General features: G+C 47.6%; 1 protein-coding gene across 1 annotated transcript in view; it reads left to right on the forward strand.

The window, feature by feature from the left end:
- The window catches only part of myo16 (myosin XVI), an 85880-nt gene extending 65643 nt beyond the window's left edge, over positions 1–20237 (forward strand). Inside the window, 8 exon segments of the mRNA XM_061842358.1 lie at positions 2228–2330; positions 2912–3008; positions 3422–3686; positions 5063–5418; positions 6919–8157; positions 13030–13182; positions 13346–13428; positions 18080–20237. Of these exon segments, the coding sequence (XP_061698342.1) occupies positions 2228–2330; positions 2912–3008; positions 3422–3686; positions 5063–5418; positions 6919–8157; positions 13030–13182; positions 13346–13428; positions 18080–18253 (2470 nt within the window). The 3' untranslated portion in view covers positions 18254–20237.
- Positions 20238–21007: the final 770 nt, after the last annotated feature.

Genomic DNA, 21007 nt, shown 5'->3' on the forward strand with positions numbered 1-21007 from the left:
ATTAGTGTCCTGGCAACTGGAGATTTATGAGGAAATCTATTTTACCGTGGCTTTCATTTGCCTTTTATGCTACTCTTTGTTTTTGCGGCCAGATTTATTTCCTGACAGTTCCGCGAGGTCAAATACTGTCTGCGTTTTGTGTCGCTCGTGTAAATCCCCGGCCCCCTCTTTTGTGCGTCTGCATTTCTTCACGGAGCACTTCAGACAAGCCCGTCACGCGGTGAGTGGGTAGTGACAAGTGGGCCATCGTTTCTGCCGGCTGTCGGATAAACACGCGTTATGCGGCGCCCTGAGGTGCGCTGCAGTGCTAGCTGCTAGCTACTGGTGCTAGCTAGGTGCTATCAAACAAAGCGTTTACAAAAATTGAGCGTTATGTTTCAGAGCATGAAAACCCAAGAAGTTAATCATTTAAGATGCTCACGAGATCCGAGCCTGGTGGGTAGTTTGACGTCTGGAATTTCGGGGAACTCCAGATTGTCCAACTTTCGGAGGTTAAACCCTTATCACTCCGCCATGAAGCCCCCCCACCCCCCGCGTCATGTAAGAGTGTGGAAGGAGCATCTCTGGTTTTCTTATCCCCCATCGAGGGGTTCACGGGTTTGCACGGTTCTTTTGTGTTTTATGGGCCCTCGGGGGGGACGGCGGGCGCTGTCTGCCGAACTGGTATTTCCATACAGGAAGAGGGTTAGCCAGAGTTCAGGCGCAAATCGAGCGCGCCCACGCTCGCAACGCGAGTGATTCACATTCGCAGCCATCTGCTTGTTATATTTGCCGCGTTTGATGTGTGGCTGACATCATCATCTCCGCATCAACAAGCAGAACAACGTGATTATGAAATTGGATGCAACACTGCTGACATATGCACAAAAGTCTTGACACGCTCCTTCTAATCAATCGCTTCATCGGTTCGGTGTCGGGCTAGACATTTTTGTTCCACTTTATCGAAAATCCTCAGTTGAACAAGTACGCTTCCATCTCGGTCGGAATAGATTGGGCAATTCCGTTTTCAGTTGTAAAGTCCTTAAAATGCACGCTTGGAGGAGTCTGGATTTGACGAACTTGACTGAACCCCATCAAACATCTTTGGGTCGAATCAGAATTAGAAAGGCGGCTTCGAACCGGGCCCTCTCTCACGAAGCAGTCCCACAGCCGTACTCTCAACTCTTGTCGGAAAAGCGTTGTGAAAAATCAGAAGCAGCTTCAGCGGGGGTGTCCTTGCACTCCAAAGCGTAACTGCAGGCTTCATTCTTGGGCACCGTCGGCAGTCGACAGGTGTTCCCCGATGCTTGTTTGCCAGTTTGGAACTCACATTACGATTGACGCCGTGTGTGAGAAGACCGTGGCAGTGTGCAATGTATCGGGCAACCCCGACACTGATGCCAATTTTCATCCATCAGCATAAATTCATTTTTAAATGAGATTTAGGGTCAAATCTTAATCTCCAGAGTCAGGAATAACGGCGATGGACGGGCCTCTAGATCCGTTTTCATGCTGAGTCCTTAAAATGATCCGTTCTCAGACTTTGCGTTTTCGCGTGCCACATCTGCCTCGGACATGTGCTTCGAGCTCAAATGGGTAATTTCACGACTAGGATGCGTCAGAGTGCGCGTCAGTCCCAAAACGGCAGAACTCGTGTTCCTGGAGAGCTTTCGTGCATCTCGCCATGATCGGCATGTCCAATTTCAGATCACATCACTCACGTCCATTTCTACCTGGGTAAACACACAAAAGTGCGCACACTGGTGCGAACGGGTCACCGGGTTGAAGAGGGTCAGCACTCAGCAGGTCCTTATCTTGATGTCGAGTGGACGCACTGGTAATGTGGGCTTTGGAAATCCGACTGATTTATGGGTCTGCGTTCCTTTGAGCGGCTCCAGATACAAACGCGTGTTGCGTCACAATCTGTTGAGTGCAGCAGACTTTCCGGAGAAATCTGTGAAAATGTATTCCGGCGTCACTGCCATCACCTTCGGAATGGATAAACGTGACATTAAAAAAAAAACACATTAATGTCTTCATCCAGCTGACCATTCATAGCAACAGTTGCCCCGGGCAACCCCAACAGGAACAGATGCTGTTTTGCTGGTCTTTGACCCCCCCTCCCTCCTTCCCCCTCCAGCCCACCCCTGACCTTTGAACCCATTGTTTCTCTCCAGCTAAAGCCTCTCCTCAGAGCTGAGCACTTTCTTCCCTCCTCTGATGTTTTATTTGGCTTTGTGCGCCCCAGATACAAAGACCTCGCCGTGCCGACGCTGGGCGGCGGGACCAAATTGTCGGCGGAGGAGAAGTGCCGCCGTGTGCTGCGGCAGACCAGACTGCAGGGATGGCAGGTGTGCGCCTCTTTCTGTTTTCCCATCGCTAACAAAAGATTTTGCCAAATGACTTAATCCCCCGACCCGCCGCCGCCGCCGCCACCCCACCCCCCCAACTCCTCGTTTGTCAGAGATTCCTCGGAATCTTCGTCAACACGTTCCAGCTGTCCCACCTCATCATCATTCTTCCCTCGTAGACGCTCACACACACACTCATACGGACAGAGAAACCCTCGGAACCTCCCGCCCTGCCTCCTCCCGGTCCTGTCTGCCAGACTGCTGTTGTGTCTGAGTGATTGACCTCAAGGGGTCACATCAGCTGCAGCCGTGCTCACACAAACACATGTACACACTCCTCCGCAATGTTGTCTTTGTGGCCACCCCTTGTACACGTCGGCGCTAGGAGGACGTCGCTCCCCCCGTCCCCCAAAAGACCTGCGTGACTCCTTCCGTCCCCGGAATTCAACGCTGCGTCAACGCTCTTTCATTCGTCACGCGGCCTTGCTCTCCCGTGGTTCAAGTTTCACCGCTTGTCTGCCGTCATTTAGCGTCGCCGCTCCTCTCACCGCGTCGTTTGTGTGTCTGTGTGCTCCTTTAAGGTGGGCAGCAGCAAAGTGTTTCTCAAGTACTGGCAGGCGGAGCAGCTCAGCGACCGCTGCTACCAATTGCATAAAAAGATCATCACCTGCCAGAAAGGTAAAGAAAAAACTATTGAGGACTCGAGTTGTCTTGCTAGGCCTCATTTTTGTGGGGTTTCATTTCTTTAATAACAAAAAAAAATGTTGTCGCTATTTAAAACAAGAGAAAAGCACAGTTTTTATCGAGCAAAATCTCTATTCAATCAACTAGGGCTGGAGATACGTACTTATTATTTTCATTAATTATGAGGAATTGATTGATTAATCGCATCACTAAGCAATTAAGTTAACATGGAGTGCAACTAGTTGGCTGTCTAAAGAAGACACAGTGAAATCAGCCAAGCTTTATTCTGTTCAGTACATCATTGACACGGAAACAGGAGTTCAGAACTCACATCAAACAAAATGTTCAGTCCTAACAGTTAAAAAAATGTGAAATTTCCATCCCTGCCGCCAATTTTTTCTGTGCAGTGGTGCGCGGCTGGCTGGTCCGGCGGCGCGTCCGTCGCCGGCTGCCGCCGCGGCTCAAGGACGACGGCGGCGTGCAACGCTTTCTGCAGGGCGCGGAGGACATGGGGCTGCGCGCCTACGACCGCCTGGTCATCCAGAACGCGTCGGACATCGCGCGCGAGAGCGACCGTCTGCGCTGCCACGGCAACGGCGTCCTCGGCGGCAGCCCGCCGCTCGGGGAGAGGCCCGAACCGGTCGGCAAGGAGGAGGAGCAGTCGGTTAAAAAGTGAGATGCAAATTTACGTGAGCATATATATATTGATTTTGAACTATCAACACCAGGGGCGGCCCGGTGGATCAACTGGTGAAGCGTTGGGCTCGCAGTTCAATCCCGGACCCGCCTGTGTGGAGTTTTCTCCGGGCACTCCGGTTTCCTCCCCCATCCTGAAAACATGCAACATTAATCTGACAGTCTAAATTGCCCCTAGGTGAGATTGTGGGTGCAGTTGTTTGTCTCGATGTGCCCTGCCATTGGCTGGCGACCGGTTCATGGTGTGCCCCGGCTCCTCCCTCACTCCCCTCGTGAGGATAAGTGGCAATGAAAATGGATGAACACCAAGTTGCTCACTTGAAGCAAAATGAGCTACATAATGACATGAAATAATTTTCTCCTACAAAAAAAAGAACAAAACAAAACGAAAAAAAAACTCCACACTAAAAAATTCCAAAATCTAAAAACTTCTCCAAAGTCTAATTGAAGTCAAATTTACAACACGCTTCCACTCAAAAGCCACAACTTCGGGTACAGCTGCACAATCTCACGAGGTGTGATAAAAGAGCTGTATCAACGACATTTGCACAATGTTTTGGACACTAATTTATTGTTGAACAAGATCCCTGTGACCTTAAAGTGTCCTTGTGCATGTAACATCTGCTGTCTCGGGCGCACACATGCACACACATTCTTGCAAGAGCAGGCAAGTGGGCTCACACGGGAAGGATTTTATTGAGCCAGGCATGCTCAAATACAACAAAACCCCTCAATTCCTTCGTCACTTACCCGCATAGCCTCTCGCATGCCCACCTGACCCTCCCAAGTGCCCCACCGCCCCCACCCCACCCCCCACCGCCTCGCATGCAATCGCAGGACGGACAGATGGCTCAGCGAGATTAACATAGGAAATATCAAACTGTATATGATCAAATTACTGCAGGGAAGCTTAGATCTAAAGCGTAATCTCTGGCCTCTTTATCCTCCGATTGGCCTCCTCAGCTCATATTTGGCATGACTGTCGTGTGCGAGCACAATGCCGTGCTCAAATAAAAGGCTTCAGCATTCCGGCTTCAAGAACACGACACAGAATGGCAACAACGGACGTCAAATCCTGCCCTGTTGATTTCATTTCGGACCGCCTCTTGAGGAATACGTTGAATTCAAATCATCTGCCACTGATGTTATTGAACAATTTTGGGGTATTGTAATGATACAGAAAATGGGATCTCCCTTGGATTATTTGATATTTCAGTCATGTAAAACATATGATCATACATAAAATGCCAAAGAGTCAAATCTACATGACGGCTGCAGTTCTGTGCGTGGTTGAATGGGATTCATCTCCAACCTTTAATGTTTCGTGATCTTACAATTCGTTTATCTTGCAGGGTGATGGAAAAAGTCGGCGCTGTGAACGGGGCAGGTCGAGTCATCCGCCACTTTCGATCCAGCTCGGTGCCGGTGCCCCTGGCCGCGGAGAACGCGTCCCACTCGGCCGTCAAGCCGGCGCCGCAGCAAGCCGCTCACAGCGGCGTGGACAACGGCGGCGGGTGTGCCGCCTCCTCGCCTCGTAAGCAACCTCCCCCCAAGCCGAAGAGGGACCCCAACACCCGTCTAAGCGCGTCGTACGAGGTGGTGAGTGGCGGCTTGGCGATGGCGGTCAAAGAGAGCCCCACTCCAGAAGGCTCTGCTTCGCCAGCTGGGAGTCCCCCCAAATCCCAGCTGTCCCCGGCAGACCCTGCAGGTACACGCACTTGGTTTTAGAACCCATGACAGATGGTTGCTCGTCTGTGTGTCAATCCTTCTTTCCATTTCTATCTGCACTTAAAAATTTCACAAAAGAAAAAGTGGCTTTTTTTTTTAAATGTTTTTCATCTAAGACAATATTTTTTTTTTCATTTGTTGAATTTCGATCATAAATACAAAATGGAAAAAAATGAGCCAGTTAGATTTTAACTTTTAATTGATCATCTTTACATGACTCAAACATTTAGTAACAAGCATTAGCCAAAACATGCTAGCGAGCAGCTAGTAGCCTCAATCGAGATCACAACCACGAAACGTCAAATGAGCTGTCCGCCATATTGTATGATGGACAAATGCCTTTGAAGTGTTATTGTAATTAGCTACATTCACTCTATTTGCTTCTGATTGTAGCGGTTGATCCAATTAGTCTACGAGTCGACTTTACAACTCCGCGTCAGTGTTCGAAGCTTGAAGTCAACTCGCTGAGCACGTCTTTTCAATCTGGCAATACAGAGAACTTTCAACTCTCCCTCCCGCCGCCGTCGCCAGACTACGACGCTTTGTGGAGCAGCAAAATGTCCGGCCAACAAGGCGACAGTGTTCGTACCTCTGTGCTGGAGCGAGAGTGGAAAAATAAACTCTCTGTGGCTGAGAACGGCGGCTAGCCTCGCTAGAATTGGCGATTCCAATCTCCCCTCGTCTTAAAATATTTGTATGAGTGAGACTGGCAGCGAGGATTGAGGGCAGCAGCGCAAAGCGCAGCTAAATCTTTGTTACCAAAATATCATGTACACTACTGGACGGGGAACATTTGTGCGATATCATGTCCTAGCACACACACCGACCAACATCACCACGCAAGCATGTGGAAATATTTTGCGAAAATGAGACCGGTAGCATGCTCGCTTGCAAAACATGACGCAAGTATATTAAAAACACAAGTGAAATACAAGCAGTCAAATGCTTCATTTGTTGGAGCGTGGCTAGACTATTCCGTCATACAACATGTTATGATATGAAACACAAGATGAGACTGGCCAGCTCGGTGAAGACAAAAACACGAGCGGTGCTTTTTCGGAGCAATGGTATGTTGCATATGTGATCATTTTGTTTTCATTTGTTTTTGTGCCGGCCTGGTGAACTAAATTTATGTCGATTTGTTTATTTCTACTAAAATTATGTGAAACCGATCTTGTTCACGTGACGTGAAATAAGTTTGGGACCGTCGTAATGTGCTGAAAAAACATTCGGGACATCATCAATGTATCGACTCAACTGTCATCACGTTTTTGGTCGGTCAACCCTCGCTAACTCTACCTGACCGATTCTCCGGCGCCACGCCCCCTAACCGAGATATAATCACACACTATCTAGTGTCTCAGTCAGTTTTGTATTTTTGATCTGAGCTGAAATAAATGAACGTTAATATAATTAACAAAGGAACGATAAACTGATAGTTTTATTGTTTGCTATTTGAACTTTCCCAATGTTTCCTCAGGGTCAAAGCCCCGTCCCCACAGCGATGACTACACAACCATGAGGAAGGTCCCCCCGCCCAAGCCCAAGCGCAGTCCGAACACCAAGCTGACGGGCTCCTACGAGGAAATCAACGCCGTAGCCCCCCTCCTCCACCAGCTGCGCCCCGCTGACGTCAAGACGGCCTTGCTGTCACGAGCTGGCGGTTTAATGCAGAAAGCAGCCTCGCTGGACGCTCCGCCGGGCTTAGCGCTGAGTCTCTATCAGGGCCAGGATGAAGAAGACATCTACATTGAGATGCTGGGGTCTCAGTCTCGCGCTCGGAGCCTCCAGGAACCGCCCGACAGCCCCGAGGAGGGGGAGTCAGAGGCCGTCTATGAGGAGATGTCCTTCTTCCCTCCTGATGACGCCACACTTCCACCCGCCGCCACGACCAAACCAACCAAGCTGGAGGCCCTCAGCCTGGGCCTGGTGACATCCAGCATGTGTCGCCCTCAGACTGAAGAGAGTAAGCGGGTGACATCCGGGGTGACGGCAGCTTTGGACGTCGCTCAACCGCATAAGTCGCCGATCGGTGGCAGTACCAGGGGTCAACATGGAAAAGATGGCAGCTGCGACATTCCGGCCCCCTTTCCCAACCTGCTTCCTCACCGACCACCTCTCCTGGTGTTCCCGCCGTCCCCTGTCACCTGCTCGCCCGCTTCGGATGAATCCCCCCTCACTCCTTTAGAGGTCAAGAAGCTGCCGGTTTTTGAGAGCAACCTCAACTACTCAACTGGTCCAGACAGCCCGCTCTCTCCTCAGTATGTGCGCCAGAGGGCCGACTCCTCCCCGAGCCTCACCGTCCTCATGCCGGAGAAGAAGGGTACCCCTCCTCTAACCCCACCGCTTCCCCTTTCAACCACGAGTGTCCCACCTCCTCCATACAGACCACCCTCCCACTTCCCCTTCCCACCTGAGGCCAGCTTCCTCGCGCTGACGCGAACTGCTTCTGTCACTGGGACGCAGTCGGACTCCTCCAAGTCTCTGACGTCGCAAAGACCGAGTGTGGAGCCACTGGGGAAGCCGCCCCCGTACTCCCCGGGGAAGATGTCCCGCCCGGAACCTCGAAGAGCTCACTCATGTTCCTCCTCGCCCCTGTTGTTCAACCCGGCCAATGGAAGACCCCTCACTAGTCCCTTGGACGAGCTCAACACCCTATTCAGCACCGGACGCAGTCTACTGAGGAAGTCCTCAACGGGACGCAAGATGCGAGATGGAGGTTTGTCACTCCAACACACACTTGCACGCACACAACACACGTTTTTATGATACTGTGGAACCTCGAAGAATATAATCACATTCTGAAATATTGACAAAAGGACCCCAATTAACATGGCGAACCCACAAAATGATCTGCAAACTTTGACGCCTCATCCCTGCAAATTCCCTGGTCGCAGTCAAAATACAAGCCACGGAATTCATTCAAACTCTTCTTCTTTTCCTTTCGGCTCGTCCCGTAAGGGGTCGCCACAGCGTGCCATCTTTTTCCATGTGGAATTCATTCAAAATGGCTCCATCAAAACAAAATGGCCTACTGTACTTGGTCTTCAATTGTGAGTTGTGTTTGGATATTTCGTTGATCCCGTTACAGTCGACATGCTTCGTGTTGCTTATTGAAATTAATGCGGGCATTCCTGAGTTGAGTTTTTGGTTTCCCAAAATTGCTGAGTTTTGGGGAGCGTTTGAAGCCCCACCAAAAGCAATTAATTTGTTGGAAGATAAATAATCACCAATAGTTCCAATAGTATTGTTCAGGTCCTAATAATAACCATCACCTTCATAAAACCTTTATTAACTGTACCAGCAACGTTTCAAGTGATATTTGAACATTAATCACATCAAATCAACTGTTAGCTTTAATGATGAAGACATGCTGATTTGCATTTTGGAAACACATCACAAACCTGAATTTTGAACATTCTTACTTTTCTTCCAAATGTAAAATGAAGTCAATCACTGGAAAATGAAAAAAAATGCTGCTTTAATTTTCTTCTCCTACAAAAAAAAAAAAACGCTAACGCTAAAGCTAGGTGTCATTTGTGACGGTGTTTTTTTTTTTTTTTTTTGTATGACTTCTCAGCAGAATTTTATCAATAATTAAGGCTAAGGCTTGCGTTATGACTAATAGAGCGTGCCTCCAAATCCCAACCCCCCAACCCCCTCCCCGGGACCCCTTCTCCCCACAGACAGCCCTCACGCTGATCAACTTCAGAGCTTTCACTGTCCTTGTAGCATAAAACAAGGCCGTAAAGCTCCCGTCATGATCTGTGATCGGCGTGCCCGCACCGACTAAACATCGTGCCGAGCCAGTGAAGCAATCGCCCAGATGAACGCGATTGTCGGAGTGATGGCGATGTTAGCCTCGGCTTTATTGTCCTCTTTCACTCTATCCCGCTGAGCCTGCTTCGCCACGTGTCTAATTTGCGTTGGTATTTACTGTAACGTGTTCATGATCCGAGTCTTGAGTGGATTTATTGGGTGCTGGCCAGGTGATTATCTCCTGAACTGCACTGCGGTGTAGGCCAGTAGAAAAGTAAGAATCCTCTGTTTGTCATTCCTTAAAAATCTTTTTTAATACTGAGAGGTGTTCTAGCAAACCGCCCCTCTTTGCGCGAGTCCATTTGTCCCCGTCTGCGGCTGCAAGCATCTTTTGGCGACTGCAGGTGTACCTGAACGTAATGGCTAATGAGTTGCCAGGCTAATTTTGCCAAGCGGCATTATATAACGCAAGTTGTAATTTAAGACGCGGGGAATCGGGGATGCTGATGCAAAGATTGACCTTTCCGCTAAAGTGGGACAAGACGTATTTATCCACATGTAGTCATCGGCATAGTGTCTTCCTCCCAGATTCTTGTGTATTATTATTATTATTATTATTCTGGGAAACACTCGCGCTTGACAGGAGTGTTCTCGGTAAGCCCCGTTTATGTAAAGTGGCATAGACGGGCTATTACTGAAAATACTGCTCATGTGAACAAAGGCAGGGTTTATAACGAAAGCTAATTAAATTGGGCAAACAGTCCAATAAAAAGTCTATAAACGTTGAGGAGAATAGGACTGCAATTACCACAGCCCAAGGGGCCGTTTTCACTGCTGTGTTTTCAAATGAAAATGGACAAAAATGGAAAAAAAAACTATGATTTACTGGTGCCTCTGAATCCTTCTTGTCGCATAAGACACAAACATATTAAAGTCTGAAAATGTCAGTATTTGGTATCAAAGTGCAAGTTTTTGAAAGCAAAGGGACATTTTTATTGTGTACTTGAGTTAACGCTTAGGAGTAAAAATAACATTGATCAACCACGGGATGGGTGGTTATCTTGGTTAGGGTCTTCGGTTTTTCACTGTACCAACACAGAACATTTCGAGGTGATGAACAACACAGATGAGCCTACTATACAATTTTATAACAGTTGTAAGTTTATAAATTATACTAGTAACTTGCCTCCAACGGAAAGTTGGAAGTTCTCAGCACTGATCAACTAAAACACATGACGCGTTCACCCCTCTATGTTCAGGTGGTTCCTGTTCCACGTAGGTGTCGGTCGCTTGTCTTCAGACGTGTTGTTGACTTTCAAAACAAATCAAAGAGGTGATGACGTTTCTGCCGTCTCTCGATTCAGAATGCTGAGGAGCAAAGCTGTTTCCATTGGGTGTTGGAGGAAAAGGGTCGAAGATCGGTCATAACTCTGGTTCTTCTGTGATCGTTCACCAAATCCCCCCCGCCGCTACCCCAAAATTGGCATACGCATCCTACTTCTCGTGTGTGATGTGGTCGAGATGGCCAATACCACAGTAATACCGATATCCTCACAAACAATCGCTAGTCTCCTCACCAGATGTCTTATCCGAACCAAGACTGATGCGCAAAGAGTCACAATGGTACCACAAGGGCATCCAGACTGCCAAAAAATACAAAGAATTAGACCAGTCTAAATAGTAGAAAAAGGAAGGCAAGAAACTTGGCTAACTGCCTCAAATCGGTGTTGATCACATACAGTATGTAAGGATTTGCTCTCAAAAATGTTGAACAGTTTTTACATTTATGGTTGTGGACTTCAGCAATTATCTGAGCAGATTCCAAAGGAGAAATCACTTTTGAGACACCTCGCACCACAGGATTTGGACCTTTGCTGACTTTGATTCCAAGGGACGGAAAATACTTAGATCTGGTCCAGAATCAGTCAAATGTTGGACGTCTCCAACCAACTGAGAAACCGTCCTCTCGTGTTGTTTTCATCTGAGTGGCTGTTTCCTGGAGGAGTATTATTTGTGGCGGGCTTAATAATACATGAGCACGGGAATGATGAGGATGCCTATCAAATATTTAACAGCTCACTCATGTTCTACAGAAGCCAATGTGACGGGCCAAAAGCGGCGCAACCGGGAGACCCTCGACAGTTATCTAAGAGATTCTAGAAATTGCGTTCAAGCGAAAGCGCGAGACACCCTTGCCGTCAGAGGGGTGCTGTATTTGCTTACCCGAGGATCGCCGGTGTCACGTTGCCATAACAAGTTCAGGGGGCAAGAAGCTGACGGCCTTATAAGAGCCGGAATGGGAGTGCTCGCGGTGACTAATACGCCTGACGTGACGTTCCTGGCTTTTTTCACGGGTGAGCACGCGCTCCTACGCAGGCAGCCGCACTGCTGGCGTGATGGAAACTGGTTTTGTGACGGGGAAAGGTGGCACTTCAGGAGGCGGGTGACGGCGATCACAACCTCGCTGTTATTTTGAGTCGACCGAGCATAGCGGCCCACTTAGATCTGAGAGCGGCGGGATGCCAACGGGCTTAACGGGATGCTCCACTTCCGTTCCCCCTCGGCCGTTAAGCTGCTCAGTGTGATACCTGACGCTGGGGGCGGGACCAGAGGTTACAGTCGCTATCCCAGATATCTCTGTGAGGAGCAGCTGCCTCCCCCCGTCCTCAGGGAATAAGCAAAGTAGCGGAATGCCAGTGGGAGAGGGCAGGTGGTCTTGGCAAGCTGCAGGAAATCACTGTCATAAGACTCCCCTCATCTGTGCCACCACCACCCCCCACCCCCCCTCACCTCGGCGGCAGCATTCCGGACGCCAGGAATTGAGCGCAACGCCGGCACTTCGTCATGGTACTGTTGTCGGTGATCTGACGTGACTCATCTCTTCTCACGTACACGACCGCCTCGCTATCTCTACCTGCATCGCCCACTGACACGTACAAGTCCACCGGAAGCCGGGCGGAGGGTGGTACGTTTATATTTAGGTGTGCTGCGACCGGGCCTAGGATGGACGGGCGGATAGCTGGATGAATGGATTGATGGGAGGGGGAGGTGGAGGGGGTGCCAGTCGAGGATTTCACACTCATACTGGTCTGCGCATATGAAGTCGCAGACAATTACTCATTCAGCGCGAAAGCATGTGAGCCCAGAGGACAGATGGAGTCACCTTCTAATAGGCCGGACACAGCTGAAGGAGTACTGAAAACTTCAAAGCACACTGACAGAACACAAAAACATACGGAACATGGCAGACAAGAGCAGAAAATCCAACATTCAAACCCCAAAACTTGGAGCTGTGCACGAACCACCGAGCCGCCCAGTAGCATGCGTTCGTTCATTGGAAAGTTGCAGGAAAACGATGAAACAACCCCTGACCCTTTTTTGCAACCCGGCACTAATGCCCCTTTCCACCGGTGCCACAAGAGGCTATTTCTAGTACTTGCGTCCAGCCAGGGGTTCGATATCATTCAGACGACGTAAACCGCTGTTGCCGAGCAGACTCGGGACCACAGCACCAAATTAACACAAACAGAGATGAGAATTAAACGCGCTTGCTAATGTTAGCCTACCCTCTTGTTTTTCTTTCGCTCTGGAGGCTCCGGTATTATACTTTGCAATCTCTTCTCGGATGACTAGTCTGCTTAACCAAAAACTAAAAACCGGATACTCGTTCAATGCAACGTAGTTGTCGGGTTTTTTCGCCATTAACCGTGGTACCAAAGAACCAAGGCGAGTAACGAGAAAGCTGAACTGTTTTTCGAGGTTATTTTCGGGAAAAATCCTGCTCCCTAGCAAACTCTAAAAACCTAAATGCAGATCTTTACGTTGTTCTCAGGTTTCAACTCCAATATCAATTTATCTGGCCGCGACGAGTGCGGCTCGGCCCCGCCGTCGCCTTCGCTGCAGCTGCAGGACAAGAATGCCAACAATCCTTCTCTTCACTCGTCAAGCCACGCCCCCATCGAGAACGGCAACCAGATCTCCAACGGTCGGTGGACTTTGTCGCCTTTCAAACAACCGCTTTCCTTTCGTCGTAACCTTTTCCGAGTTTATACATGTATTATTGCATTACAAATGTTTTATTAATTCAGCTGTTAATAACAACCTGTTTGCGTATTTTTATTTATTTATTTTTTTAATTCTGCATTCAGGTTCACTGGAGGACCAGAGTCACGTCAAATCCAACATGTCCACATCTTCTCTGCACAGGCACATGGATAGCCACCATACGCAGGTAAAAACACACACGCACATACATAAACACTTCCACTACGTGTTTCTTATCTATCTTATCTATCTATTGTTATCTATCACAGGATTAAACTGACATAATTTAACGTAATTTATGAGATGGTCTGATTGTACACATTTTTGTCTATTCTCGTGAGATTTTAGGAGGAAATCATGAAGTGAAGGACGATACCATTTCACACTACAAATGTTTTTTCAGTAGATCTGAATTTAATTTTTAGGATGACATGAGAACTTAATTCATCAATAATAAAATAAATAAATAAAGCAAAGTATCGCATTTCCACAAATAGTTGTTGGGTGAATATTTCATGAAAAAAAGATTGGAGAGGCGTGTAGTAGGGGGGAAGAGATTTGTCTATGTGAAAATGTCAATAAATGTAAATGTCAATAATTAGTGAAAGATATGGATGCATAAAACTTTGTGGAGTCAACATATGTCAGGGTCTACTAAACTACATACTATCTGCACATAACTTAAATTGTACCTAAACTGTATTTTTTCCCCCTGCGATGGTGTTGAATGTGACCCCGCCAGTCCAAACACAATATTCAGATTAATATTTTGGTCAACATCAAATGGCGATATTGACAAACATGGCGTCCCCCTGAGATGGATGAAAAATGATGAATTCAATTGCTTAATTCTTATTTCACAATAGCAGTATCTAAAGCAATACTGTGACTAGCGGTGACAAATACAACATACAGTATTCTTGCAAAAAATAAAATTAATAATAATAATAAATGGGTGTTTAGTTCCTCTTTAAGATTTTTATTATAGCAGCATGCTGCTGCTTTTGTTGGCAACTAAATTGAAATATGGTCCGCAATTAACTCTTGAATGTCCGTGTGCGAGCGATACTGGTTAGGAACTGCGATATTTTCACTAATACATAACTATTATTACATAACTGTTATGCTTTATTTTCACATGCACATTTAAACCCAACAAGCATGAGCGCGATTCATTTTTTCCAAGTTGGTTTTGTTTTTGTTTACAATTTGAGGAGCCAGGAAAGTGGCCTCCCCGGGCCGCCGCGCTCGGGTGTTCGGTTGCGGGATTGAGTTTAAAGCCTCGCCCGCACGCAAACCGACGCACGTTACGTGAGCTCGATGGCGCGCTGACAGCCGAGCAGGAAGCACATCGGCTGAAAGAACCATTTGAAACCCGGGGACCTTCCACGGTGTGATCAAAACGATATACGATCAAGTCCTAATGATTAAAATATGAAGCTAGAGGGCTTGTTTACAATCATGTGACTGAGAATCCCCCCCGCCCTCCCAAAAAAACAAATACCTTATGCGTTGTCGTCAATTTACTGTATTTACAAACTATTCATATTCTGCCAAGTATTTCTAAAAAAGCGGACGATGCTGTCTTTCACACCAGAAACAGTTTTTCCATCTTTTTTTTTAATTTTTCTCTCATATTGCCTCCAAACTCGGTGGCAATTTAGTCGAAAGACGCCCCCACCCCCAACCCCCGCCCTCAGATGCTTAGTTTTTAGTAGTACTCAATCTTGCCCGCCCTGGGGGCGGGGGGGGGGGTGGCGCCCAAGTTCAAAGTTCACCAGTAACAAGGTCAAAAATCAATACGCGGCAAATGATATCGAGTTACACATCCCGTTAAAGCCCTTGATGGATGCATTCCGGAGCTGTGATCATTTTGCCAATATTTCCTTATGACTGTATGTTTATTCAATGACCACAAAACTATCATTTTACCCTTTATCTTCCAGAGGGGTCATCTCAATTTTTCTCCATTCGGAGCTGGGGCCGCCCTCTAATGGATGAGGGTGTGTTGGGGGTGGGGGGGGGGGGCTGGGGGTTGCAGGCATTGGGGGCTTACTGGAAAGGGATGTGGTGAGTTTATCCGGAATTGCGTCGTGTAACGGTGCTTCCATCAAATCCATTGTGAGGTCACGAAAGTGCTGGTGTGGGAATCCCATCTTTGCTGTTTGGGTCATTGTTTTGTGGAAGTCTTTAACCAAAAGATCATTAATCATCCGAGGCCTTTTTGGGAATAATCATCCAAGCTTTTTTTTCCATGAAAACTCTTCTGGACGCAGATCCCTTATTACGTTTGACATCTGATTCCAGAACAAGTGAGAATTCTGCTTGTCCACATTGTTTTTTAATATATTTGCATTTGTGTTCAGCTTTTGGGTTACGTTTTTTTATTTGCTGTTTCTTCTTTTTTTTTTGTGCAACGTGTCATTCGAATTTGTAGGCCAAGAAAAAGCTTGACTGAAGTCTTTAAGGTGAAGGGAGGACAGTCACGGTCGGAAGTCTCGTTGTTTTCGTGCGTTTGGGAGATTAAGAGGCTCTTATCGAAGAGTCGCCCGTCTAATGGAACACGTTTGAAGATGCGGCCTTTATCGTTACCCTGCGGCGACCTTGACGGCAGCTGCGTTTGCGGGCCCTCCTCTGTTTAAACAGGAGAATCCCTCCGTCGCCGAAAGTCGCAAAGTCCTTGTTTTCCTAAAGCGGAGTGGAAGAACTTGACCGCGCTGAGCTCAGTCTGACCTGGACTTTTTCGGGTTAAACTGGGACACGAACTTTGAGGCATGCCGGCTTTATCAAACGCGCTTTCTTTTGCTCCGTCTCTCGCGGACAGTAGTTTAGGTAGAGCATGAACCTGTCGAAAGTTTGGACTGTGCTTATGCGCATATTTCTCCATAACTAAGAGCAAAAATATTAGGATTTCACAGTATTGCAACAGGCGGCACAGTGGATCCGCTGGTAAAGCATTGGCCTCACAGTTCTGAGGTCCCGGGTTCAATCCCGAACCCGGCTGTGTGGAGTTTGCATGTTCTCTCCGTGGGTTTTCTCCGGGTGCTCCGGTTTCCTCCCACATCCCAAAAACACGCAACGTTAATTGGACACTCAAAATTGCCCCAAGGTGTGATTGCGAGTGCAGCTGTTTGCCCTGCGATTGGGTGGTGACCAGTTCAGGGCGTACCCCGCCTCCTGCCCGTTGACATCTGGGATAGGCTCCAGCACTCCCAGTGACCCCTGTGAGGATAAGCGGCTAAGAAAATGGAAGGGAATGGAAGTCTTGCAATATTCATCTGTCCATTTTCTGAGCTGCTTGTCCTCACAATTTAGTAAAAAAAAAAAAGTATTTAGTAATCTTTGAGAGATAGGCTTAGATGGAAAAAGATGACAAACTGTAGTGACCCCTAACGGGACAAGCCGAAAGGAAAAGAAGAAGAAGAAGTAATCTTTGACCATGATTATTAAATTGTGGTTTTCAACAATGTCTAACTGCACTGGCTGTTTGTATCATTTTGCCCCTGCTTGTGTTACCAAAATATTAGAAAATCCCTGTTGGGTGCGATGCAATTCCACACCACGGCGACCAAAAGCGGGGGGAAAAAACGGTAACGGGATTATAAAATTGATCCGTTTCAAGGCCAAACTTCAGACCCGGGCCCTGAATTAGATTGCGCAGGTAAACTAAATTTTGACGGAAGTTTGGAGTCAATCACCTTCAGTTAAGGCCCGTGACTCACCGGTGGTAATGTGATGTCATCAATAAAATATAACCTCCGTGTCCTTTTCTTGTGCGGGTCAGCCACGCTCGGAACCTGTTTCTGGAATTACTGACCGAAGCGGATTGGAATTCCCGTCTCTGATTGATTTACCTGCATATGCACTCGCAGATGATGGATGTTCTCCGTTTATGTGTGTGCGTGCGCGCATTACGGGGGGATACTAGAGATGGTCTACGACTGTAATCCACGTGATCCCCTTTGAGGTGGTACATCCAATAGATGTAAATGAGGCGCCGCCAGAGCTGTCAATCACAGCGGCCGCCCGCTTCACGCTGACATCGACCAACTCGGGAGTGATGGCGTCACGCCAACGGCGGATTTATCTCCATTTTCTTTCCGATGCAAGTGATAGCCACGTCCTGATTTCCCCGTACTGTAGACGTCGGTCTCTAATGGCCGCCTGATTAGAGGATGACTCGTGCTCAATCTTTTCTGCTCCATTTATTTGATTTTGTCTCCTTGCGTCGAACCGCCATCTGCTCGTCATCCACGCTGCGCTTTGGTCCCAACCTCCAGATCATCATTTCATCATTTGGGTGGTTCCTCATTGGCCAGAAAGTAATTATCGTGGTACCTCTAAAATCCAGGCAAATGCTGTTCACCGACGTTGCGTTTTGAAATGATTTTCTCATAAGAGATCGTGGAAATTGAAAGAATCCATTCCAGAGTCAAATTATCAGGATGATTTAAAGAATAAAAAACTGCTTTATCAATTTAGGTCATTCAAAATCCAACTACCCCATTCTTGGGATTTTTTTTTTTTTTTCATTTTATATCATTGGCAGAGCCAGATTATACTTATTAGCGAGTGCGTCGTATTTTTGTTCTTTTCCATCTTTGGCGAAAGTATATCCAAGGCTTTTTTGGCTAAGATTCAACAACATATGTACAGAAATAGTGTATATTATATATACAATATATGTCCCAAATGTTAGATTTAGGGAAACCCCACTTGAGTTTTTTTTTGTTTTTTGGATTTTCCCAACATTTTTTGATCGCTGGATTCTAGAGGTTCCACCGTATCGGTCTGGTCACTCGGAGTGTGACACACTCTCGTCCTCTGTCCAAACCCAGGCGTTCCAGAGACTACGTTTTTCCAACGGGGATGCAGGCACCACGCTCCGGGAGCTCCTGCGATGGCGACAGGCTCAGTGCGAGGGGCGGGGAGGCTGGAAACACCGTCCGCCGCCTCAGTCGCCTCCCCTGCCGCCCACGCTGCTCTGGTCTGGGAGGAAGACTTCGCCTTGACCCGTGATTCGAGGACACCTGATCGAGGCGAGCAAAAGGCACGCGCCCCCTCCCAACCCTGCCATTTACGAAGCACTTTGTAACTCTAAAAAAAAAAATGCGTGGAAAGGAGACGGCGTCAAGATACCCAGGGACGACATGTACAGTCATATTTATTTTAAGAAGGCGCCGTGGCAGGTGTTTGAGGACAAAGTCCAAGGTTGGGTTTCCGCCAGCTCCATCCTTAAACGTGGTGCTGCTGATCATACTCAGTGAGCTTTCCAGCGACTTTTCAAGTTTACAAGTCAACCGACGCCTTTCGTCACACCCGAGGTCTGAAAACCTCTTTCTCGGGAGTCCCGCAAAACGACGACGCCAACAGGCCGATCTCGGTAAAATCCCAGAGTGCGTTTCTCTTCGCCGCCAGCCTTTGAGGAAAACCTCTGGACGAACGCATTCTACTGCACTTAGCTTTGCAGCGAGAGGGAGATCTGACAAAAACGCAATCTGTCATGACTTTCGCTCTCAGTGCCAAAACGTCACGACTACGACAGTCCTCGAACACCCCCGCCTCCCATCCCCCATCTCAGTGTTGATTTCATCGACTGTTTCTTGAAATATGTCAAAAGTGAGGTCGGAAAAGACGCAAATGACCTGCGCGTTTGTACAAAATCTCCACCCGTTCCCCTCCGTAGCGCTTGACCCCAGCTGACAGACGCGATTCCACCCACCCTGTCGCCCTTTGGTGTTTGACCCCTTCCCCGACTCCCTAATGGCTCCGAGGACCTGCACGCTCGTTTCCACAGAAACTGCTGTGCAAATCGGGACCGGTGGCCAAGCACAGTGATGAACCGAGATGCTGAGTGAGATGAAAGAATGTCACGGGTTCGATGCAATGACTGAGAGGTTTGTTTTCATAATGTGAATACCTTGTTTGTAAGAATGTCAACGGCTACAAAAAATTGTGTATATTCTATTTAATAATGTTTCGTCCCTCCCTTGTGCTGGACTGCTATTTTGTTCCGATAACGGGCATATTCGCATTGCTTAATTGCACTCTGTTTACCGCCATGGGCTCAAACATTGGCCTGATCTTTGAAGACGGGTCGTAATCATGAGATCCGCGATATTATCAATGGCTCCGATTGAGTTCTCATTCCTGCTGATCACCCTCAATGTGTTTGATTGATTGATCAGGCTACAACGTTACCTAAGCGACATCTTGGGCTGACTGGAGGACTGTTTGTTCCTGGAAACTTGCCTTTACTAGTATGTAGTGTGATCTAAGGTTCACCTTCAGGATGTCCTCCGCGAACGAGGTAGCGACCGGTGGTAAAATACAGAGCGATACCAAATACTGTATTTTACATCCCTGGCTGTTTTGAGGTAAATCTTTTAACCCGTTTCAGATCAATAAAACAACGTTTCTTCCCATGAAATATAATGTAGAGTTCAGGTCTTGTGCCGTGCTTGCCCCGTTTTACAAGAATGGGATTCATCCGCCTTTTTCTGGGCTCCAGTATTGATTGGGTGCCCCTGTCGCGAAAATTGCCCCTTCAGAGGTAGTATCAGACCCAAATTTTGAGTGCCGGACTTTCTGCGCAGGCAAAGGCCGTTTAATGCCGGGTTCACTATAACTGCTCCGATACAACCACTTTCTGGGATCTGTGTATAAAGAACTCCACTTTCGGACGGATAAGATGGCAGCTATTTGAGTGTGAAACTGAAGCGTGGCTGCATTTGAAGGCCAATGACGTCATAACACTCCGCAATTCAAATCCGATCCAAGAACGTGGTCTTGTATTTGCAGCATAAATTACGCCGATTCTTCAGATTTTTGGGGGATTGTATTTGTTTGAACGTGTAATGTGAAATATGCTGGGACAATAAAGATTCTCTTAAAATATTGTCATGCCACGTATCGTAACATGAGAGTAAGTGTGAGAAGGTGACGCTACACGGAAGTGTCGCCTTCGTTGACCGGTCCTCCCTTGGACACAGACCTCGAATTGGGACTCAGATGCAAAGTTGTCCCATGTGAATTCACCAGAGTAGCACAGTCATTTTGAGATATAATCACACACATATCAGCAAAATTAGCTTATTACCCTGAGTACGCCAGATCTCGTCGGATCTCGGATGCTAAGCAGGGTCAGGCCTGGTTAGTACTTGGATGGGAGACTGCCTGGGAATACCAGGTGCTGTCAGCTTGGCGGCACGGTGGATCAGCTGGTAAAGCGTTGGTATAACACTTCTGAGGTCCCGTGCCTTCGTGGGTTTCCTCCGGGCACTCCGGTTTCCTCCCACATCCCAAAAAATATTACGACATCAATTAGACACTCTAAATTGCCCATAGGTGTGATTGTGAGTGCGACTGTTTGTCTCTATGCGCCCTGCGATTGGCTGGCAACCAGTTCAGGGTGTGACCCGCCTCCTGTCAGTTGACAGCTGGGATCCCCGCGACCCTTGTGAGGATAAACAGCAAAGAAAATGAATGGATGGATGAATGGAGTCATTGGTAATGTAATCGTTCACTTCCTGCTGCGTGTACCAGTACATTATTTCACACAAGATCAATATATATCCAATATTTTTTTCGGATCTGGTTGACAATTCACAGCCAATCGCAGGGTAAGTGCAAACAGACAACTATACGCACTCGGCCGTGTGTACCACTACATTAACCGTCGCCTCCACAAACATGACGTACTCTTTAGCAGAAAGGAAAAACAGCGCCTCGCGTCATCCCGAGTAACATTGAGGTCAGTTACGGGT

The sequence above is a fragment of the Syngnathoides biaculeatus genome, chromosome 14 (assembly GCF_019802595.1).
Source record: "Syngnathoides biaculeatus isolate LvHL_M chromosome 14, ASM1980259v1, whole genome shotgun sequence".
In the NCBI taxonomy this organism is placed as follows: domain Eukaryota; kingdom Metazoa; phylum Chordata; class Actinopteri; order Syngnathiformes; family Syngnathidae; genus Syngnathoides; species Syngnathoides biaculeatus.